Here is a 25,249-nt window from a genome sequence, read left to right as displayed (position 1 = left end):
TATCTATCTATCTATCTATCTATCTATCTATCTATCTATCTATCTATGTGTTTTATCTCTCCAAGAGGTTGTGAACTTGTCAATGGGCAGGAAGTATTTCCTTTTTTGTCACTTTATCCTCAGTATCTATCTAGTATATGGCCCTGCAACATAGTAAGTACATAATAAATTGGTAATTATTTAATTTGACTATAAGGTGAACCAATGTATCTCTTTTTTAAAAAAAAACTTTTAAAAATATTCTTAAAAATGAAATGTGAAGGGATGGACCACAAAGGGCTAATTCCTTCTAATAAATTAATTCAACACACATTTATTAAGCACCTATTCTGCACTCACCCCCTATCAGACTTTTGCATGGCTATAATAGAATTAGAAGGCAGCTTTTCTGCCCTTGAGGAGTTTATAATCCAGTTCTCACAGAAAGCTTTAAGTGGAGAAGGAAATGGATGGCCCAGGGGTTTCTGAAGGGTGATTTGGATCACTAATTACTTTTTTCAGGAAAACTTGGCAATTGGCAGTGGCCAGCCAACCCTAGAATCTATCTTCACTTATCTGGCACCCCTGAAATTTGTTAGGCCTGTTATATGGATGATTCCCATCTGTGCCCAGAAATACTAAGATTGTCTCTAGCCATAACAATTAGGATTGGAAAAAAGGATTCTCATAGAGCCATATTAATTTAAGGTCACTGTTAAAACTTTTTAAAAGTGCAGACTATTACTCAGATGCAGAGAAGGTCTAGTGGAAAAAGAAGAATCTGGAAAGAGAGTGTAAAGGATGGTAATAAACATTTACATAGTGTGTATTATGTGCCAATCCTCACAAAAACTCTGTGAGGTAGTTCCTGTTATTGTTCCCACTTTACAGGTGAGGAAACTTGAGTCAAACAGAATTTAAGAGACTTGCTCAGAGTCACAAAGCTAGTAATTTGTCTGTGGGCAGATTTGGACACAGGTCTTTCTGATCACAGGCCAAGTTCTCTATCATGCGACCTAGCTTCCTCAAGAATGAATGGATCAAGTATAATATTTGAAGTCAGGAGGTCTTGAGTTTGAATCCTTATACACTTACTAGCTATATGACCCTGAATAAGTCATTTAACCTATTTTGCCTTAATTTTCTTCTCTGCAATATAGTAATAGCACCTAAGGGTTGTTATAAGAATCAAATGAGATATTTGTAAGGTGCTTTTCAAACTTTAAATTCTATATGAATGCTATTACTATTATCATTATTGAAGGAAGACAAGTCCAGAGAGGCACAATAGTGGAAATAAAGCTCTGAAAGGGTTGGGAATAACATAAAATGTGTAGACACCTGGCATAGTGCTAAAGACACGTTTCTTTGATGTTACAACCTTGCCAAGGCTGGCCATTACCCACAGACATGATGTGCCTGGCTGACCATTCTGGCTGTTTTTTATTCCAGGTGTCATTGAGGCTACAGCACTTGTTGCATGGTTGCGCAATCAAATCAGACTTAGCATCATGTCTCTCACTAGCCGAGAGCAGACAAAGGCCTTTATCAGCTCCAGGAAACTGACTGTCATTGGTTTCTTTGAGGTAAGAGGAATGGGAGACCTCATCCTAGAAGCTAAGAGTTGGAATCCCTAACTCTAGTGCTATGCACCCTCCTATCGGTTAGAGTGGAAGGGAGGGAGGTAAAGTGAAAGGTAAGGTGGAAAGGCCATGAAAGGAGGTGATAAAGAGTCCAGGACCTCTACTTTCACATTCTACCAAGTACCTGCAGAGTCTTCAAACTGGTGTGAGAGACTCATTGCTCTCTATTCCTCATGTAGAGCAATTACACACCTTGGTTCATAGATCAGATTTCATTCAAATCCACTGAAAATTACAGAAGAATCAGAGGATCATAGATCAGAGAGCAAGAGGCCTCTGAGGCAGACTAGTCCAAACCCCACCATTTGGAGGCTAGAAGACTGAGGCCCACAGAGGTCAGTGATTTGTTCAAGATCCCCAGATAGTAAGCATCAAAGACGGAATTTGAATCCAGGTCATTCTACTTTAAAGTAGATGTTAGTTCTAAACTCCTTCACTATCTTGTTGTTTTAAGATTCATTGTGACATGGAAGAAAAACCACTGAATTTGGAGTCAGATAATCTGTGTTATAATAATAATAATAATAATAAACACTTATAAAGTGCTTACTTATATGCCAGGGACTGTGTTAAGCAAAGTACAATTATTTTCCCAATACCAAACCAAGAAAAATCTGAGAAGTTGATACAAAGATAATTTTCCCCCATTCCATCACTTTTCTCACTTAGATTCATCAATTGTGCTTATGTGGGAACTTTTCAGCTTCATGTAATCAAAATTATCTATTTTATCTTTTGCCACTGCCTTTGTCCCTTGTTTGGTTAAGAACGTATTTCCTAGCTTTGGAAGGTATTTGCACAGTTTCAATATCTCCTCTATTGGTTCTTTTACATATGCTTACTGAGAAGACTGAATTGATCCTAGGTCATTTTCTTATTGGTCCTATTTACAAGTAATTGATTTTGTCCTGTAACTGTTTAAGTCATAGTTCTTTGTCTCTTAACTTGGTTCAGAGATTGATTCAGCTAACCTATAATGAGTTGTTTAAAAATCTGGCTCCCCTGCTTATCTGTTCTTTCCTCAAGGAATTTAACCAACCTTGGGGGATGTGTATGAACATAAGGGAGTTAGGCCTAATATCTTTATGCCACCAAGCTATCCTTCAAAGATGTCTGGTTTGCAATCCAAAAATCTGGGTCACCATCTCAAACTTTCATTCAAATAATGGGCACTTCTTAAAATCTTATGAGAGAAGAAGAGGAGAGGGGTGTTGGCCATTGCTAGCCCCCATTATCAAACTTCCAATCAATCATGTTGCTCCCTGTACTTCAGTTTTGTAACCAATCATGTTGCTCTCACTCCCATGATGTCATTTCCCCTGTTCTATTTCTCATGCCGTACTTCCCAAACCCTATATAAGGAGAACTGTCCTTTTTCTCTGGGTCTTTGGCATAAATGGAGTACACCATTGACTCATTTATTGACAGGCATCAGGCCCTTGCTAATGTTATCTTGCGCAGAGATTTGCCTCAGTTTACCTTTTTGTTGAATTTCAAACACAGCACTATTAACATGCTCGGTTCCCCAAATATATTTAAAAAAGAAAATTCATGAAAGATGAGGAAATGATAGTTGGAGCAGGGTCCTAGTAGAAGGAGGGAATGGGATTGAGGGTACAGGTAGAGGGATTATATTCACTGAAAAGTTGGGATGCCTTTTCTTTTAACACAAGGAGGGGAGAGTGGGTGATGTGGCCAGTGTAACCTAACTGGAGGTGGAAAACTCCTGGAACTCTCATCAGTGAATTAGCACAGTGAGCCTTTTACTATTGTAAAGCCAATCACGAACAGCTCTCCTGAAGACTGCTACTGTGAATAACTTTAAGGTCATGGTTACATAATATAGTGAACTCTCTATTTATTTTTTACTAAAGCAAACTATTCACAATAGTATGACATAACTTATTACTAAGGTGGCCACATAATCTTATACAAAACATATCATTCAGTAAGTCACAATCTCGTCAATCAATTTTGAGTACCCAAGTGAAGTCTCCTCTCTAAATAGAGATTGGCTTCCAATCATCCTTAAGCTAATCATCCTTAAGTCATCACCCTTAAGGGGTAGTGGAAAGTACAAAGTACATCCACCCCTAGATCACAAGTAAATTACAATCTCATCAGTCTCATGCATACTCAAGTAAAGGTCCTTTCATCCTAACATGTGGCTGACTCCCAAACTCCATGGCTCCTCTTCCACACTCCCAGCTCTTGCTTGGATTCACATGTAGGCAGCTCTCAGGATTGCAGCTCACAGGTGACTAGTTCACACCAAGCCCTTTGTAGTTTCTGTTTCTGGGAAGATAGAGCCACAATATTTATACACATTAAATTTAGCAGAGTTACAACAATATTCACACACACATTGCTGGCACTGTCATCTCAATTCACTTTCACTCTGAGAAATCAGCACAAATCAATAGACAGAATGCTTCTGTCTGACAAAGTAATACTAATACAAGTCAACAGACAGAGTGTTTCTGTCTGACAAAGTAACACAATTCAACAGAGTGCTTCTGCCGGACACAATCAACACAGATAGAACAGATGGACAGAGTGCCAACACCACAAGCATTTTCCTTCTTAGTTCTATTTGGTTCAAGCTCGAACTTTTACATGCTTTGCTCCTTCCTGTTCTGCCCTTCTTGTTCCACCCTTTTGGCAAGTTCCTTCCACTGTGGGCTCCATGTGATGACGTTAGACCTATTAAGGGCAGGGAAGGTCTCCAAATTCCCTTTGGCCTATTAAGGGCAACACAATGTATACTGTTTCCAACAAAGACTTGATACAATCACAGGTGAGGCTCAAAGGCAATTGAATAGCTGAAACAAGGAGCTGCATACTACTTTGCTTGCTATTACAATAACTGAAAGAAGGGGCAAAGTACCACTTTGCTTGCCATTACAGGTATATGTGGTACGTGGGTGGTGGTGATTGGTGGGTGAGATGTTGGCTACCCTTTGGATTAAGTAGAAAAAATGGAAAAGATCAGGCAGTTGCTGTGGGCAATGAGCTATGGCATTCATAAAGGTAGAGTTGGATTGTCAAATTGAGAGAGCCCAACTGAGGTTATATATTATAAGTATATGAGTTAGGAAAGAGATTAGAACAATTTATATATTATATGGAACTCTTGGAAGAGGAAACTCACTCTGCCAATGGAGATCCATTCCTTCTCTGTAACATATAGCATCTCTGTGGCATAAAGCAGTGAAATATTTCGTGACTTGCCTAGGGTTACACACCCTTATCTTTTGTAAAAGACAGAATGACTGACACCATGCTCTTGTACCTAGGTAGTCTTGACTCCAAGTCTAGGTCTCTTTCTATGATGCCTTATGGGTAAAATCAACTTAATTTCTCCAGGGACTCAACAGCCTTGGAGCAGAAGCAGAGGAACTGAATGGTATATGCTAATCAAGGATTGCAGGTTAGGGAGGCAATAGATTGTAGGGTAATAGCTAGGGATTCGCTGAGGTGACAGACTGTGGAGTGAAGGCCAAATATGGAGGCAGGTGAAACTGAAATAGAGAAGGTGGGCCAGAAGAAAAGGGTTAGATCCAGGCACTAAAAGTCATGATAGTAAATGACAGGGTTAGTATGAGTAAGAAAGTAGGAAAACTAAAATAATAAGTTATGTTTAAAGAGTGAATTTAAAAGTTCAGAATCTTGAAGCTGGCACATCTCCAAGTGTGGCAACGACTATTCTCCAGATACCTCAAGAGAAATAAAGGAGATCTTTGGATTCAGAGGTTGAGGGACTAATCATGTTATTACCATGAATCCTGAAGTTTCCGAGGTCAATGGTTGGGGATAGGGTGGAAAGGAAGACTAGGAGGTTGCTAATAATGGCATGGAGGCCCCCTTTGTAATTGAGAGGAAAATAATATGTAAACAATTTGTTAACTCCTATTGTTAGTTCCTGGTAGAATATTTCCTTTTCCAAGTGATCCTTCACAAAATATTTTTTAAAAATTTTTAATAATTTTAATTAATTTTTTAAAATTTAAAATTTTAATTAAAAAATTTTAAATTAATTTTAAATTAATTTAATTTTTTAATCTTTAATTTAATGTGTGGGGAATAGGATCTCCATGAGGGAACAGCAGAACTCTTCTATGAACTAGTAAAAGACTTTCCAGAGGTTCCTTTTGGGGTGACAGAAAAAAGAGATATTTGGAATCACTACGGCATCACTATTGACACCATGGTAGTATTCCAACAGGTATGATTCTGAAACTTTCCATAATGCAATTTTTAAATGTTTCTTTTAAGCAAAAATGAGGCCAGGGTCATGGGCTTGATCTTCATGTTGGTGACTAAGTTTCACACATTGAAAAAATATTATCTCTCTGTGCATCCTGTTGTGCCCCTGACCCTGACCATGTTTTCAAGTTGTGTATACAACTACATCTCTGCTACCAGGGAAACAATTGCAAATGATTAGAGCACAGGTGCTGCGTAGGGAGCATCATCATAGGTAGGAAATTATAAAGAGAAACAAGGGAATTATGTAATAGGTTGGTTAAGGTGGCTCAGTGCTATTGGTTGAAAAGTCTGTTTTGTTGATTTAAGAAGACTGTTTGCCAAGTATATATAAATAATGACCCTAAACTACTGTAGATTAGTCAGCAGTAGTGGTTTAAAATGTCTTCAGAAATAACAGCCCCATTGGAATAGGTATTATTTGTCCTTTGTTTTCAAAGACAAACAATCTCTTGACTTGTGCATGACTTGGATTTAAGTGAGGCAGTTGCACAAAGTCATCAACCTCACTATCTCTTCCAGAGTCATCAAGTCCAGTGGCAAAACACTAAATGTTCTACAGCACCTGCTTCAGTCACCTTCATGGCCACTGGAACAAATTGTTCTCATCTCTCCATTCCTCCAGGGGAAGTCTTCACATGCTTAGGGTAGCTACTCTACCTAAATCACCGTTAGGTTTGAGGTGTGTTGCTTATCCTTAACCTGGGTTGCCCATCTGTTGAGACTGTTTTACCAGTGTGTGTCCACTGGACATGCTACAGCTTCTTGGAGCCACAGGGGAGAGTTGAGAGCCAGGTGGAGACCAGAGATAGAACAGCCTTGAAACAGGCTTGGCAAGTCCTTATGCCAGAGGTCATCCTCCTCCTCGAAGACACCGTATGCCCTATTAGAACAGGTATCAGACAGTTATTGTCTCACAGGGAATATTTGGAGTGCAGCACAACCTCGGAGGCCATTTCCTAATCTCCTCTCCCCCTTAGAGGATTCAGCTTCCTAGATCCACCTAGTCCTACCAACCAAGGACTTAGTAGTCCTACCAAGCTCCAGGAAGGCAGGGACCATCTCTTAACTTGTTTTTTTATCTCTCTCCTAGTACTTGGCATATTGTTCTCTCTAATGTACACATGGCACTTAAACATTTGTTGAGACGAAGTGGAAAAATCCAATTCATGTAATCAACCGTCAAGGAAAACTAGCTTAGGGAAATAGACCGTATACCTAGAGTTGGCTGGTTATAAAGACTGGTTATAAAATAATAAATATAAAATTATAAAAATAATTAAAAAATAAAGACTGGTTATAAAAAATTCATATACAGTGATGAAAATCTAAGAATCCAAGACAATCCTTGAGATGGAGGAGAAAATATATGACTTCTCTCACTGGCCTCTAATGCTGAATCCATGTCTATTAGTTACTTCAGGCATGAAAAGAAATATAGGGAAGAGAAGAGGAAAAGGGAAGGTGGAAAAGAAGGTCATGGGGCTGACAGAAGAACAGGATAATTTCTCCTTGGAGTTGCTCCTCACCATTTCTTAAGCATGGACTCTTGGTCTAGAAGGGACCTTGAGAGGTCATCAAGTCTATTGTTCTTTCCTCCAATCTGAACTATGTCTAAACCAGGTTTCTTAACCTGAGGTCCACTGAGAGTCCCATGGATAGATTGCAGGGGGGAGGGCAGTTCATGAACTTGGATCTGGAAAAGAACTTACATATTTATTTTCATTAAGCTTTGGTTTTCTTTGTAATCATAGGTGTTTTATTTTATGCATTTAAAAACTTCCTTCTTTGAAGGGGTCCACATAGGCTTCACCAGATTGCCTAAAGGGTCTGGGACTGCCCACAAGGTTAAGAAATCTTGATGTAAACCATTTCAAGCCATCAACAATCTATTAGCCTTTTATAGATATCTATGTATATGTATGTACAAGCCACCTTTAATTGTAGCCTTCTTTAGGGTGTTAGGGGGAGGGAGGGGAAAAAATAAAGTAAAAAAGTGCACAGCAGAGAACAAAAGAAAAACAACAAGGAAGAAAAGAATAGGTGGGCAGTTTTGAAAACAATGTGTAATATTTATTACCTAGGTTTTCTTGAAATGGAAATTTATTGTTTTATTTTGAATCGTCTCTTATGATCTATTGTGTACATGGTAATGTTTTTCTTTTCTTTTCTCATTTTGTATTTCAGTTTAAAATTTTAAAAAAAATTTGCAAAAAAATGACAGCCCTTTAAATATTAAAAAACACACACACACAGAGCAAAAAAATCCATTATCCAATGAGTATTTGTTGTAATCCTACTATTTGTGGCCTCTATAGGCACTGAACTAAAATCTTTTTCTTCTTTGGTTTAAGGGAACAATTGTGCATTTTGAAGAATGTGAAGAAGATGGGCACCACTTGAGGGACCTCAGCAGAATAGTCAAATTCTTCACCATGGACTTGGTTATAGAGTACAATATAGAGGTGAGAGTGTCAAGGGTGCAAAAATGAAAGAGAGGCATGATGTTGGTCCCAAATATAGTGACTGACCCTTTTCTTCTTGATATTTCAGACCATGGACAAGATTTATGATATGCACATTAGGAATCACATGCTGCTCTTCATCTCTAAAAACTCTACAGAATTTGGTGCCTTAGTTAAAGTTTTTGAGTCTGTGGCACAGAATTTCAAGAACAAGGTCTGTGAAAGGGACTGTTGGCCTCTTTATGTTTGTTTACCTGAGGTCACCAAAAGTCCAAGGTTATGCACAAGCTGTTCTGTGGGGAAATTGTTCATCTGTTCCAACCTATCTACACAGAAAAGCTGCAATTCAATAGTTGCTGTTAATTTATGAGTAAGACCAAGAGCTACTTAGATTTCTTTCTGTAAGTACCCAAAATATAGACTCAAAAGAAGCCCCAATTTTCACAGTGGTTTACATATGATTGACATGCATTTTATTCAAAATAAAAATATACAAGATCCACATTTCTCATCTCCAAGACTTTTCCCATAGGGCTCTTCCTTTTCTTCTTAATTCTGATTTCTTTACTATTCATGTTCCTTTTTTGGGAAGAGGTGGCTTAATTTCTTAGCATACCTGTAACTAGGAACCTTTTCACTTCTTGGCAAAGGCAGACAGTGCTAGGCAAGAAGTGGGCAATTCTCACCTGGTGTGCAGACACCCAAGAGGAGGAAGCATATCTAAGGACTCCATGAAATTCCTATGCTGCTGAAGGACTGACTATAGGGCATAAAGGAGGATGGGGACTGGAGATGTTTCCACCCCCACTCTTGGATTAGTCCATACTTGCTGACGGGGGTGGGGTGCGGGGGGGAGTCAAGTGAGGAGCTGGAGTGAGGATTCTGTGATGGGTAGGCCAGGAGTGACTAGTGGTACCACAGGAGGATGTGGTCAGTATCTTCTGAAGTATGATGTCCCAGAGCAAAATCCCAGGAAGGGGCAAATAACAGTCCTGAAAATAATAGGAATAGTGAGCAGGGCCTTAGAGGAAGAGATTTCTACATCCCTCCAGGAGCAGTGGCAGAGCTGATTTGATCATTCCAGAACTACTTAGGGAGGTGTGGGGAGTAGAAGGAGGGGGAAGGAAAGGAGAGAGAGCAGGGAAGGGGAGGAAGGGGATGAAGAGCAGGAGAGAGAGGAGGAAATGGTTAGATTTTCTGTTGTTTTGATTTATCTGTGTCTTCCAACAGTAAAAATAATTGAGAATTTTGTTGATACAAGGGTGTCAAACAAAACACCTGCCAAACCAGAATAAACTGTAATTGGGAAATATTTTTAAAATAAATAAAAATACACTAAAACATAGACAACATTACATTTTAAAACTAAATCTCTATGTGACCTGCAGGGATCCTTATGTTTGGATTAGTGGCCCTCATTTCTCATCTCACTCCACTGGTTAAGACAACCTGGGAAAAGAAATGAAGCGTGACATCATGTGATATTTGATCTAGCAAAGCTGTTCCACTTTGGCAAAGAACTCAGAGATAAATGTTTTTGTTTTGTTTTGTTTTAATTTGGCAGCTCATCTTTCTTATTGTGAATACAGATGAAGTTGAAAACACTCATGTTTTAGAATATTTCCAGATCACTTCCTGGGACATTCCTGGGGTCCGAATCCTAAACCTAACTAAGAACATGAGATACCGAATGCCTGCTGAGGAGATAACCTTCAAAAACATGAAAAAGTTCTGTGAGAACTTCTTGGATGGGCTTGCAAAGGTCTGAGTTTTGCCTTGTTTTGCTTTTTTGGGCAGGGGATCTGCTCTTATATAAGCTCTTAATTTTCCATAGTTCTACTGGTCAGGACCTGTCTTATGGGTAGACATAATAGATATCACCTACACTGCGAAAAAGGATGGCTTTCTGGGTCAACTTTGAGGGATGGGGGAGAATTAGGATATTGACTTGAATTAAAATATTCCATTTTTACTGTATGATAGGAAAAACTTGAATTTTATATGATAATTTTTAAAAAATCTTTCTTTTTGGACAGATCTAGTTATTTCAAGGAGTACATAATGATATGGGTAGAATACCTAACACCTGACAACAATCAGAGAGATTCTTAATTGGCTGAGAATGTGTTTGGGATGATAAATTGTTGAATAAGCTTGTTCCCAAGCACCCATTTAGGTGATCCAAGATCACCTAGGAAGTAAATTGTAGAACCAGCATCCAAACTCTGGTCCTCTTACTCTGAATTCAGAAGTCCTTCCCAAAGACTAATTGCCAACTCTTCAGAAACCATTTGTATGAAGTCAACTGATTTTCTAATTATAAGTAATTTTCAGTTATTCATTAAACAAGTCCCTTTAGAACTTTGAGAAACTATGGTTAAGCTAATTGGATTTGTATATACTTGAAAGTAAGAAATTTAGAACAAAATTCAGAAGCTTCACTGATTCGAATGGACATTTCCTCCTAATTAGTCTTTATTCATGAGACTTTTCTGTATGGGGCATAGGAACTCATTCTCTACCTCCCTTCCCTACCACCCCTATCCATCCCATGTTATATGCTATGAATGCCAAGAATTCTATGGTGACTACATCTCAGAGTATGCCACCCCTTGCAAGAGGTAGCTAGGTGGGGGCAATGCCTAGAACCCCTTCCTAGAGTAAGGAAGTCCTGTGTTCAAATCTAGCCTCAGACACTTAACCAAGTATATGACCTTGAGCAAATCACAATCTCTGCTTCCATTTCATCAACTGTAAAATGGGGTTAATCATGGCACTTCCCAAGGCTGTTGTGAGGATCAAATGAGATAAGATTTGTAAAGTGCCAAAAAAAAAAAAGATTTGTAAAGTGTCTGACACATAGAAGGAACTTCATAATTTCATGTTCTAGTCTCGCATCCTTAATTTGTCCAGAGTAGTCCATTTATTAGGTGGTAGGTCCATTTATCAGGTGTTTGTAGAAAAGAGTTTTGCTTTAATTTCTCTGTCCTAATACTAACAATAAATGGTGATATTTTAGGTCTTTATCAGATTTTTTTAGAGGCATGGCCACTGTATTTGCAGAGACATCTGCAATAAGGTGAGTGTGTATGTGTGTGTGTGTGTGTGTGTGTGTGTGTGTGTGTGTATGGGGTGTATGTATGGGATTCAGCTGAAAGATGGAGCAAAGTGTAGAGAATCAAGGGGGTCCACTTAGAGTAAGAGGGTCATTGCCTGTACAAGAAATGTGCATGTGTTTGTGTATGTGTGCATGCGTGTTTGTGTGTGTGTGTGTGTGTGTGTGTGTGTGTGTGTGTAGGGGGGACAGGGTCCATAAAAGGGTTCGGAGGTCAATTAAACACTAAAACTTTATGGAGTGAGTACTTGCTGTGTGCTTAAACAATTGTAGATGCTGTTGGAAAATATATGAGAATTTTTGTTTAAATACTTAAAGTATGGTTAAAGAGATAAAACCAACAGCTATTAAAATCAGTCCAAGAGTGTGTCTTTCCATATATATTATATATATATATATATATATATGTATATGTGTGTGGTAAGGGGATATCAGGAATATATGGGATATATTTATATGGAGATACATCTTTTAAATAAATATATATATAAGTATATGCTTTTAAGTAAAGATATATATGGAGAGGCAAAGATATATATATATATATATATATATATATACAGAGAGAGAATATATCTATTCATTTAGTACTTTAAGACTTGCAAAAAGTTTTATATAGATTATCTCATTTAACCCTCACAACCCTGGGAGCTATGTGTTATTATTAGGTCACTTTGCAGATGAGGAAACTGAACCCGGAAGAGGGTTAAGTGACTTGCCCAGGGTCACATAAGTAGTAAGGCAGGATTTGAACTCAAAACCTGCCTCTAAATTCAGTATTCTATACACTTTATCACCTAACTGCCGCTTTACATAGTTGGGTGTAGTAAAAAGACTACTGTACTTGAAATCAAAAGTAACTGTGTTCATATCTCAGTTCTATCTCTCATTACCTGTCACAGCATATCTGGATCTAGCTTTCCTACTTCATTAAATGAGGAGGCAGGACTATGGCCTCCAAGGACCTTTCCAGATGAAAAGTCTATGCTTCAGATTCACCTCCGCCATCTCTTTCCATCCCAGGTCTATGATACTAATTGACTAGAGTGTCATCTAGCTTCAAATCTACAGTCCCATGACCTGTAGGCAGTCAGCAGGTTTCAGCATGTGTCAAATATGCCGTCATTCTAGTCAGGGTGTGAAAGCCCTCAGCGTCCTTGGCGGTGTTGACTGGGGCCAGATATCTCTGTGTGCTTTCCCACCTTAAAATCTCTGAGCTTTTAAATTTGTCTTTTCAGCAACAATTACCCAGTGAAAATATTCCTAAAGATTGGGATACTAAGCCTGTCAAGGTGCTTGTTGGGAAGAACTTCAAGGAAGTTGTCTTCAGTCATAAAAGGAATGCCTTCGTAATGTTCTGTGAGTATTGCTCAGGGAGAATGAATGCATGAGAATACAACGGTGCCTACATATTTCAGACTTGGTTGTTGGGGGATTATTAGAGGCAGCTAGCTAGCTCAGTGGAAAGATAGCTGGGGCTGGAGTCAGGAAGATCTGAGTCTAAATCTAGCCTTGGATGCTTACTAGCTGTAAGACCCTGAACAAGTCACTTAACCTGTTTCTCTCAGTTTCCTCAACTATAAATTGGGCATAATAATAGCACCTTCTGCCTAGGGTTGTTGTGAGGATCAAATGAGATAATATTTGTAGAGTGCCTAGGACAAAGTAAATACTATATAAATGCTATTTAACAATAACAACCTCTGTTTGACTCAGTTTCCTCAACTGTAAAATGGGAATAATAGCAGCACCTACTTAGAAGGGTTGTTGCCAAATGAGATATTATTTATGAAGTGTTTAACACGGTGCATGGCAATAGCAGGTACCATAGAAATGCTTATTCCCCTTATTGCTGAAGGGACTACATCCAAATTGACACACTAATATTGTTTAGAATACCTCTTAATTGGTTGCTATGCTCAAAGCACTATTTCATAGTTAACAGTCTTTCAAGGAATAAGAGGGTATTTGTTAATATGGAAGACTCCATGGCATGGTGGATACAGCAGACTTATGGATCCAGGAAGACTGAAGTTAAAATCTCATTTGTCAGAATAACTATGTGACCATGAACATACCATTTCTGTAAATCAGAGGCGTCTCCCTAAGATTTAGCTACCCACATTACAGATGACTTGCATTTTGGTAGAGGGAGTTCCTTTATCTTCCTTATCCCCCTTAATGCTAGCACCTTCCCCCTGAAATTATCTCCCGTTTATCCAATATGTATCTTATTCATACATGGTTGCTTACCCTCATTAGACTGTGAGCTCCTTAAGAGCAGGGACTGTGTATTTGACTTTCTTTGTATCTCTAACACTTAGTGCAGTGCCTAATGTAGTTCCTTAATAATTGATGTAGCCATGAAAATATAATTGTCTGCATGTTATTCCATGGGAACCTTGATATAATACTATTACTCTAGCTCAGAATTCAATATTAGGTGTGTCCACGAGAGTTAATTAATGCAAGTAGCTGAAGGTGCTTGTTTTAACACTTTTTTTTTTCTTAAAAAACATAGTCCTGTGTTATAGAGCTTCCCAAGACACTAGAACCAAGCTCCAGTGTGTTGATTTGAGGTGCACAACACCACACTTTTGTCAGTCTTCTATAACCATAACTTTATACAGTGCCTTGAACTGCCTATCCTGAATCCCTCTGGACCTCTGAGACCAAAATGTGAATTGGCATTTTGGGGGGGAGGCATCCCCAAAGAGAATGCCAGTTTCCTTCTTTGCAAGTCCTTATATTATTGAAACTTTCTACACTGGGAATTTCACACTGAGGAAATAAAAAGATTCTTAGATGCTGAGGAGTCTTTAACAGGGACAAACATAGTGCAAGGATTTCTAGTCAGGAAACATTCAAAATTTGGTAGCTGGAGAAGGAAGAAATTGGAGGCATGTGACATTGAGATTTGCTATCAAGAAAGGAAGTGTGCATAACAGATAGAAATTTGTCACTGGAGCTCAGAAGAACTGCATTCAAATCCTGCCTCTGCCAAATACTGGCTAAGTGAACTTGGGCATGTCATTTAACCTCTAACTGCACCCCCCCCCCCCAAACAACTCACTTTAAGTAGCACAAATTCAAACCAACAATGGTATAAGTCTCCTTAACCAAGAGTTTCCAGTGAAATCATAGGTTCTGTGCCTATCCTACATTTTATGTATAAAGTTATCAGAAAGGCAAAGACAGTCTGTGCCAGGGGTGAGATTCATGGTACCGTTGTGTATGTATGAGGGAGTTGTTGGGTTGGGGGAGGAAGAGGAATGAAAGAATAAGACATTATTGGTTCTCCATTCCACTAATGGATCAGATAAGGTCTAAGTGATGAAATAATGGAAAGTCATTGTCTTTCACCTGGAACATTATGGGCTCCCTCCAATAACCTTTCTGTACTGACCAGAAGTTTCAAGTTATTAGAATGTTCATTTGGCTCTGCTGAAAGTCATGATAGTGATGAAAAACAAAATCAGTGTCATTTTCTTTTAAGTAAAGCCATGGTAGAATGAACTCCCTGGGTCGATCCATTAGGTCCCTCTCCTTCCTGAAATCAGCAGGTGAAGCTTACTAATGCCTTGGGGACATCTCAAGGACAAGTAAATAGAGGTTCATGGGTAATAGGGGATGGTTAAGGAATTACACTAACTCAGAGGCCCTGGGGTTAGACCAGGGACAGATAAGTGAGAGAAGGAAAGAAGGGGCAAAGGAAGGATCCAGGGTGGGAAAGAACTGCAGCCATTTGATTTTTCTTCACCTTGAAACTTTCCAAAGCTTTAAGAAATACCCTTGCCCACACTCCAGGAAAAGATTTGTGTATTTTTTTTGCCATGAAGGTGTTGGACTAAATAGCAGGCCATAAGATAAATGGCCACACTGGCATTTCTTAATGCTGTACAGAGCAATTCTTGGGCAATTTCTTCTCAAAATGGAATTGTAGAACACTCAAGAACAAGAAAAACATGATTTTTAAAGAATGGTGATATTTAGGAAGAGAAATGCTAGTGACCTCATTAGTAGAGGGAGAGGGGCTAACATGAGTTTTCCAAATTTTGGTTTAGTTTTCCCTCTTCCTTGACTATGATTTTTCCTGTGGCCCTTGTCTTACAGATGCTCCATGGTCTTACAAATGCAAGTCTCTACTCCCAGTATTAGAGGAGCTAGGCAAGAAATACCAGTATCATGAATCGGTCACCATCGCAAAAATTGACATCACTGCCAATGACATTCATCAGATGTTCCTGGAAAAGTATCCGTTCTTCAAATTTTTTCCAGCTAAATCTGATTTGGTGAGGAAAATTTTCAGTCTTCTCTATGTTTTCATTCAAGGCTTCACTTTTGTCCTTTTATGAGTTGTGGCATAATGATCAGTGCTTCAATATTTTGCTGGATCCTAGATCTACTTCTAATAATGGCAGAAGTGAAGAAGAGAGGCATGAGAGGGGTCAACTTCCCTCAACTCTGCCCTTTCCATGTCATGGGTGTGACTTTTCCCTTAGTGTGGGATAAGGAAGGGAATTGTAATCTACTGGAGACAGAACTAGAGGGTCCAACTTCCCCTACCCACTCAAAGGCTTAAAGAGAAAGCCTCCTCAGTCCAACAGTACTACATGGCTGATTCAGTTTGGGATCAGGTCCATATTCTGTATTCAGCTCCCTCTTCTTTGAGGGAGCTGAATAACTATGAAACAGTAATATCTCTTTAATTACTAGGTTTAATTCCTTAGCTGGGGAAACTCCACCCCAAATTTGGAAATTTTTCCCTTCTCTTTCTAGGTGAACCCAAGGTGAGTAACTCCTTGTTGTTAATCTGCCCAAGGTTGCACACACACACACACATGCACACACACACACACACACTCACTCACTCACTCACTCACACTCTTAGTGAACCGTATCTTGGAGAAACTAGTCTCTTTTTGAGAAGGCTTGACCAATACAAAAAGCAAATTGACTTAAATAATAAGCAATGAGAAACAAGTTTATTGATAGAATGATGCAAAAAATAATGAGGGAGGGAGGTAGAGGATCATTGCTATCTTTGCAGCAAACAAACAGCTACAGTTTTTTCACTGTTTCAGAGTTCTCTTATGTCTGTTTTTATGTATGGATTAGTGGCTCCATTTCCATTTGGTTTTGATGCTACTTCATTAGAGGATCTCTATGGTCCCTTTTAGCCCTAAATCTGAGATTCCATGGTCCTGCCTGGTTCCAAGCCCAGTGCTCCCCCCATCAAACCTGACTGCCTCTCAATTATCAATTAGTTTTTTCCTGAACACTAATTTTGTGCTGACATGGTGTCACTCTATTTGGGTGTAAGTCAAAGAATAATGTAGAGTTCCTTCCTCCCAGGGACCCAGAGGTTAGTCTGTGGGTGTCAAACACTCAGCAAAGGGGCCACAAGTGGCCGCAACACTCTCAGGGGCTACCAGAACCAGATTAAAATGTAATTGGGAAATATTTAACAAAATAAATAAAAATACAATAAAACATAGACAGTGTTAATATGTGGTTTCCTAAGAAGTCGTGTGCCAACAGGGCTCCTTATGTACTATTTTGTGGTCCCTGTTTGTCAAACTATTTGAGTTTGACACTACTGGTTTATCTGATGAGACAAGACTGATACCTGAAAACAGGAAACAATAAAGTGTTAAGTAATGCTGTGTCTAGAATTCAGAAAAGGGAGAGATTGGTGTGGACTGGAGTGGTTGGGAACATCCCTCACAGAGGAGATATGTAGATGGGGAGTTGAAGGATGGATAGGATTTAAATGGGTGGATGGGAATGGGCCATTCCAAGGAGGTTAAAATATTAGAGCCAAGGAAAGGAAACAGGAATGAGTAAGGTGTTTAGGAGAAGAGTGTAACTGGAAGAGTTGCTAGCTGGGAAAGATTGGGAATTAAAAGACCTTGAATGCCAGATGGAGGCATTCAAAAATTATCCCAGATGCAATGGCCATTTCAGGAAGATTATGAAAACCATACACCAGAAGAAGCTTCACATTATAGTGGACTCAGGAAAGGCCTGATTAAAATCCTTATTTTGATTCTCATTAGCTTTGTGACTATATATAAGTCATTTAACTTCCCCGAGTCTCCATTCACTTATCTCTAAAATGAGAATCATAATAGTTGTAGCAAATAAGAAAATAAAAGGCTTTGAAAGATTTCAAGCACTATCTATATATCTATATCTCTCTGTGTGAATACACACACAAAAACATCTTAAGATATTTAAAAGCTTTAGTAACTTCAGAAGTATAAATACTATAAACTTAGAAAAATATCACTTGAAAATTTAATTATTTACATTTATTCTACACTTCTCTAGTTTTGTGAACTTTGAATAATAAATTTTTAATTTTGACAAGACAGCACTCTGTCATTATGTTTTTACATGCAGTAGTTTCTGGATATGCTTTCTCAGATCAGTGGGTTGGATGTGGGACCCCTCTTACTTGGCCACCTGGATCGCTTAATCTTTCTCCAATAGATTTTTTCTGGTGGGGGTCATGTCAAAATTGTCACATATGCATCAGAACCTCATTATCCGAATGATCTTAAGGTGAAGAATAGAAATTCAATCCTCTGAGTCAGTGAAGTAGCAGCTGATGTTTTTTTAAAAATTTGAAAACTGATTCAAGCAATGTATAGCATAGGATGGTGGTTTTGTTGAAATTTAATAAGAAATATATCAGTATTTGAAAATTTTAAATAATGTCTCAAATGATATTTTTATGTTTATAGCATGTATACTTCTGAAGTTATTAAAGCTTAAAACTACAGTAACACCCTATCAGTTATTACCGTGTGTGAAATCCTTGGGCTAAGGAATATGGCATCTTGGAAAGGAAACTGGATTTGGAGTCAGAGGACAGTGTTTTAAATACTGACCTAGCTCTTTGCCAACTATGTGACCTTAGACAAGTTGCTTAACCTTTCTGGGTCTCAGTTTCCTCTTTTGTGAGACAAGAGCTTTTGATGAGATGATAGTTAAAGTCCCCTCCAACTCCAAATCCCTGTGATAACTTAGGTAACCATAATTTGCTTTCCTTCTGTAATTGCAAGAGAAGTCAAACCATTACTTTGTGTTTTGCTTTTCCTTATTGCTAGGTTGTACCATATAATGGCAAATATACACTGGATGCCTTTATTGAATTTGTGGAAAAAGAAATCAAGTCCCAAATGGAATCAGAGGAGGTAAAAGCTGTCTCAATTTATCCTTAATTATTATGCCCAACTTAGAGTCATCAGGAACTAGGTAATTGAAAGATTAATTGCACACCAAGACCTCCAGTCAGTTTCATGGTCTCTTCCTCCTTAGAATCGAGGACCGGTTTAAGTATATTGTCTATTTTAAGGCAGGCAAATGGACTAGATAAAGATGAGAGGTGATCTTATCCAGTTCAAGGACTGTAGGATGCTATGCTTGTGTGTATATGTATATGTGTATATATGTATATGTATAGATATATATTCATAGCTTTATATATATATGTATGTGTATATATGCACACATATGTACATATACACCTATGTCTATTTATCTTTTGGCCTGACCTGTTGAAAATAAAATAAAAGAAAAAATGAAACTTGCCCAGTGATGGTCCTGAATCTAAATCCCTGTCTTGAAATAGAGAAGGACCTAGGGAGCTTTCTCAGCATCCTCTTACCAAATGGAGAACACTGCCAATTCTTTCCTCTCCTGAGTATCTGGGAAGAAAACTTTTGTAGTGTTCTTTTCCTATTGAAGTCAACTAGATAGCCTTCATAGTGGTAGTATGGGGCAGTGGACAGGGGACTGGTATTGGTATCAGGGAGATCTGGGTTTGAATTCTGCAGCAGAGACTTACTAAATGATCCTGAGTCACTTAACTTAGTTAATCCTCAGTTTCCTCATCTCTAAAATGGAGATAATAATGTCTGCAGCACTTCTGGGGGCCCACAGGGCATAATGTATATAAACTGCTACATAAATATCTGCTACTATTATTATTTTTAACTTGTTCTTATTTTATATTCAATGGAGTTTAGATAGGAATGGTCTTGGTGCACGTTACCATCCTACTACTGTTCTTTGATGTTCCAAATTTAATGCACTATTGCTCAGAAAGTTCCCCGGCAGCTAGGTGGTACTGTGAATAGAGTGCCAGATCTCGAGTCAGGAAGCCCCAGACACTTATTAGCTGTGTGACCCTGCGCAAGTCACTTAGCATTTGCTTTGGTTTCCTCATCTGTGAAATAAGCTGGAGAAGTAAATGGCAAACCACTGTAGTATCTGCCTAGAAGACCCCAGAAGGGATTACAAAACATCAGTCACAACTCAGTAGTTAAGATTTATACCTTTTGTAACTGAATAAAGGTGTTGGGGTTTGAGTTCATCTTCTATAGGCTTGCTGAAAGTATCTTCAGGGAAACTCCAGGAGTAGATAGGATGATGGGTGTGACCTGCACTTCATCCCATGTTAGAGGAATGTCTTAAATAGGAAACAATTTTCCAGATGGTCTTCAAACCTATTAACATTCTAATTATACATGGTTCTCTTCCTTATATGTGTGGCATGTGAATAAGTCATAATTGGGAAACTGAGTAAAAGGGTTTGACATCACCATTAAAAGTAATATAAATGCCATGCTTCTTTTGGGAAGCTTATTCAATAATTAGTAATCAATCTTACATTGTGCTTTATCCTTCTGAGACTTTTGGACACACTCATTTTGTTCCTCGTGCAAAATATTGTTTTCTTTTAAGTTACCATAGCTTTTTAATGATATAAGCTATGAATCTTTTGTGTAAAATACAGGAACACATAACTGGTTTATATTTGAAGAGTAACTGGTATCATCTATTGGAAATAAGGAAACAAGCATTTTTAAGCACCTTCTATTTATTAAGGATTTTACAAATATTATCTCATTTAATCCTTACAGCAACTCTAGGAGATAGGTGTTATAATCATGAAGAAGAAGGAGGTTAAGTGATTTGTGAGGGTCACATAGTAAGTGTCTGAAGCCAGATTTGAATTCAGGTCATCTGAATCCATGTCCAGTAATCTATCCACTGTGCCAGCCTTTTGGATATAGATATGTGATGGCTTCTCTTAAGAAAGAGTGGAATCAGACTTGCATCTAAGAAAAAGTTGGTAGAATATTTTGCTTGTAATTCTTGCTCTGCTGTGGAACATTTGAAGCAATAATTATTGATCTTATCCAGTCCTATCATTGTTGAGTTTTGCAGAGAAGCTAGAATTTCAGTCACCTTTTTTGACCTGACTCTTCTGTCCTTGATTATATTAATGGCACTCAAATTTTGCATTTGGCCCAACTCAGATTTTGGTTGTGTTGGACTTTTGACAACCATATAGGTGACCTAAAGTTTTCCTTCTTCAGAGGTTCTGTATCTCTTTTGATTTAATTGCTTTCAAGTTTCTGTAATATGGGTTTAAATTAAAGAGAAATTTATTTTGCTGCTTTGGCTCCTTCTATCACCTTAACCTTTTGACTCCTTATTTCAATTGCTGATTAAGGTAATCTAAAATTTGTAATATTCTTTTGATTTCTCAATTCTATTCAGCAGTTTTCTTTTTTTGTTACCTTTAGCTGGGCAAAATGGTATTCAAGTTTTGTACTATATGTTTCAGCTGGATATTAATATAACCTTACTATGACTTTTCACAAGACTCCAAAAGCTTTTCAAGTCACTTCTGCTATAGGTGTGTTTCAGTCAATCAGGGAGGTCAGTAATAAGCATTTGCTGTATTAGATATCAAATATTGGCTGAGAGTTGTGTTGGACTCTGGCCTAATAGTTCCAACCATCAGGGAAAAATAAATTAATGTAAAGCAAATTTCTTGGGGAAAGATATGAGCATCTGGAAGGATCAAGAAAAGCTTCATGTAACTTTAGCTCATCTGTGTAGTCTAGAGCTGAACATACACAAATAAATAAACAACTGAAGGAAGCTGGTAGAAGGGGCACACAAGGGGAACCACCATGAAGTAAGGAAATCATGGAAGATAGCAGGAGCAGAGAGAGGAGTCATCCTAGGGAAGTGGCATGAGAGCACATAAACACAGAAACTGACTAAACTTTGGAAGGATGTGTGTAAAGAAGGGATTAGAAAGTATACAAACTAATAAGCAGGGTCTGGGCTTGGTGAAGAGGAACAATGAAAGAGGAGCAGTTCACTTCAATTATAGATTATTATTGTTGTTGATTATAAGCTTTCTCTTTCTCTATCCCTTTTTTCTAAAAATAAAAGAAGAAAAAGTATAAGATGAAGGGAAATGTTCAATGAACAACCATAATACTGAAAGTAAATAGCATGGATTCACATAAAATAGAAAAGAGTAGTGAAATAAAATTAGAAGAATTCAAATTGTTTACAAAAATGAAACTTTAAGATTCACAAAGAATGAAAATGAGGGGTTGGAACAGAATTTTTAATGCTTCAGGTGTATTGAAGCTTACAGGTACAGATAATGAAATAATATCAGTACTTAGTACATATGTACCAAATGGCATAGCACCCAAATACTTGAAAGAACATTAACTGAATTATGGGAGAAATAGACAACAACAGAACTTCAGTAATTGGGTACCTCAATGTGTACCTTTCAGAACAAGTTAACAAAAAGATAAATAAGAAAAAAAGTTAATGGCTTATATAGAATTTTAGAAAAATTAGATGTGATAGATTTCTTGGGATTATTCAATAGGAATAGAAAATACATATGTCTCAGTTGTATATGACAACTTGATTGAAAATAACCATTTGCTAGGATGTGAAAACCTTATACAAATGTAGAAAAGCAGAAATACTGAACATTTATTTTACTGACCATAACAACACAAGTGTAACTAATAAAGGATATTTGAAGAGAAGATTCAAAGGCAAAGGGAGACTAAATAATTTAACCCTGGAGAAAGAACAAATAGTAGAGAGAATAGATAACTTTATTAAAGAACATGACAAGAAACATCATGTCAAGTTTTGGGGATGAAATCAAAGCAATTTTTAGGGGAAAATGTATATCTCTAAATGCTTTCAACAAAAGAAAGAAATGTTCCAAGAATTGTGACACATAAAAAAGAAAAGTTATAAATAAAAAGGATTCACCAAATGCAAAAATAGAAATTTTGTAAATAAAAATAAGTAAATAAAATTGTTAACAAAGATAAAATACAATGATTGGTAAATAAACCTAGGGCTATTTTTTTCATGTAGATAAGTCATTAGGTAATCTGATTACAGAAAGAGAAAACCAAATTAATAAGATCAAAAAGGAGAATTTGTAGATGAAAATGAAATAAAGGACATTATTAGGAACTATTTCACCTAACTGTATGCCAACAAAACTGCTAACAAATGAAGCAGAGTAATATTTACAAAAATATGAAGTACCCATATTCATAGTACAATAATCTGGTCTCAAAGAAACTGAAGAAGACTTCCCCCCCCAAAAAAAAATCTCCCAAAGGGTCAGGGAGAACAACCTAGGACTACCTGAATTTACCTCCAAGTAAATTCTGTCAAATATTAAAAGAACAGTTAATCCTAATATTCCATAAATTCTTTGCAAAAATAGAGAAAGAATATTTTACTCAGTTCTTTCTGTGAGACAAATATCCTCTTGACCTAAATCAGGGATAGATAAAGCAGAAAAGGAAAAGTATAGACCAAAACCTTGAATAATTTTAAATGCAAATATATTGAATAAAGTATCAGCAAAGTGGTTATAATATATTAGCAAAATTATATACTATGAAAGTGTTGGATTTATACCAGTAATAAAGGGTTGATATTTGTCTGGACTTTGAAGGAGTTATTACATTATTATCTTCATCATCATCACCATCATAATCATCATCACCTTTCCTGACCCACCAAGTTATGCTATTGAAACTGGTGCAGCTACAGAGATAAGCTATTCTGGGAACAATGAGGAGAATGGAGGATGTTGGAGGTCAAGAGACAAAAGAGACAGAAAAAGAACAATATACCTTCCACTATCAGATGAGATAGATATCTTTGCTCTAATAGTATTTGAAAAGGGAACCTAGGACCCTCAGTTAGGCCTTTATACCCTGAAGGATTTAATAGTCCCATCAAGCTTACCTCTGCCTTCTTCAGAGAAGTTGTCATTTATTGATTTAGTTCATGGAATGAAGATCAGGAAAGGGAGAACCTTAATTCTTTAGAATTCATAGAAATATAGACTAAGAAAGGACCTAAGAGATTATTTAGCTCAACCCCATCATTTTACAGATGAGGAAATTGAGGACCAGATAGAGGGAATGATTTTTTCCACAGTCAAGCAAAATAATAAGGAGAAGAGGCAAAATTTGAACACAGCTCCTGTGACTCCAAATTTAGTGAGCTTTCCATCATCTCTCTGCATATATCCTCTTTCTATAGGTTCTCTTTCAAACCCTTTCCTCTGTTTGATAAGGAGTTGGCTAAGATGCAGTTGCTGCTATCTCTACTGTTTAGGACTATGTTAGGACATAGTCCCTGACTAAGGAAACTTCACATAAAAGATCCAAGTTTTAGCCTCCTATCTCTTTAAGAGTGCTTTAAACTGGTACAGCTTCCCTCTCAACAATCTTGGGGGTTCTGATTTGACTCTCTGGGAGATGGGCTGCCCCTTCTTGATTCAGCTGTATCTATGGTTAGACTGACCTCTGGGTCAGCTATAAGCCAATCCCTAATATCCTTTGCATTGCTTTTCTCCTACATCCCACCAAGTATTTTAGCTGTAGGTGAAAAGATTTCCTAGTTATGACTGTGAGGGCAGGCCTCCAAGAATGAATTCTTCATGTTACATCTTTTACAAAGACACAATTAGGTAGTCATGTAATGTGGACATATTTGTAAGACTGAACCCATAAAAATGTTTGAAATTTGTTTTGATTGTCCTCCCACCTCCATTTTCCAAGTTTTTTCCTATCCTCTGCCCTTGCTTCCTAGTATCCTGAATGCAAGGATTATAGTACCCCGCTGAGGTTTGTCCACATAAATGCCCCAAAATTATTCCACTAAACTTGGAGGCAAAAGTGGATCTCAGGTGAGTCACCTCTAAACCTTAGTTTTCTTATTTGCCGACTGATGACAAAAATCCTGCTATATACACCCATCACAGAACTGTTGTGAGGATCAGATGTATATATAGTATATATAAAAGGCTTTGTTAAAAAAATGATTCTTATAAATATGAGTTGGAGGAAGAGGAAGAGAAAGAGGAAGAATAACTTGAATTCCTTCAGTGTCTTCAAAATTCACAATAAGTTGTTTATAGCTGATAATAGCTTCATCTGTTATCATTTTGGTTCCATTTTATTTTAAAAGAACTCTCCTAGAACAAGCAATTCCTTAATGCCAAAAAATAACAACCCAAATGAAATTTCAGGCAACGTGGCAGATAAAGGAGAAAGATTAGGGAACAGGAGACTTTTAAAGGTCTCAATTCATACCATATAGATGTGTGCCTTGTGTATGTGTGTGCACATGGACATAAGTGAATGATTGAATGTGTGCACTCATTTTAATGTGATTAGGTGAGGGAAAGACCATCTTCTTATTTTTGTAACAGTCATGTATTCACTGTCTTGTTTGGGTGTGCCTAGATAAGCCTATCATATCCAATATGTTTTTTAACTTTTGCTGCTTCTAATTTAGCAATAGGACAAACCATATGCAATAAGAATAACTCATCTCTATGTCTCTGTCTCTGTCTCTTTTTCCCCCTCCATCTTTCTCTCCCTCCCTCCCTCCCTCCC

General features: G+C 37.6%; 1 protein-coding gene across 1 annotated transcript in view; it reads left to right on the top strand.

Moving 5' to 3' along the window:
• PDILT (protein disulfide isomerase like, testis expressed) overlaps positions 1-25,249 on the top strand; it is a 57,413-nt gene that overhangs the window by 31,774 nt on the left and 390 nt on the right. Inside the window, exons 3-10 of the mRNA XM_069095974.1 lie at positions 1,432-1,565; positions 5,710-5,847; positions 8,243-8,353; positions 8,442-8,567; positions 9,918-10,115; positions 12,707-12,827; positions 15,582-15,760; positions 18,584-18,670. Of these exons, the coding sequence (XP_068952075.1) occupies positions 1,432-1,565; positions 5,710-5,847; positions 8,243-8,353; positions 8,442-8,567; positions 9,918-10,115; positions 12,707-12,827; positions 15,582-15,760; positions 18,584-18,670 (1,094 nt within the window). The remainder of the gene's footprint in view (positions 1-1,431; positions 1,566-5,709; positions 5,848-8,242; positions 8,354-8,441; positions 8,568-9,917; positions 10,116-12,706; positions 12,828-15,581; positions 15,761-18,583; positions 18,671-25,249) is intronic.

This window comes from Petaurus breviceps, unplaced genomic scaffold (genome assembly GCF_028583685.1).
Source record: "Petaurus breviceps papuanus isolate PSGF00001 unplaced genomic scaffold, PetGlider_PUasm1.0 229, whole genome shotgun sequence".
Lineage (NCBI taxonomy): Eukaryota > Metazoa > Chordata > Mammalia > Diprotodontia > Petauridae > Petaurus > Petaurus breviceps.
This window is presented reverse-complemented; position numbering and strand designations above follow the sequence as displayed.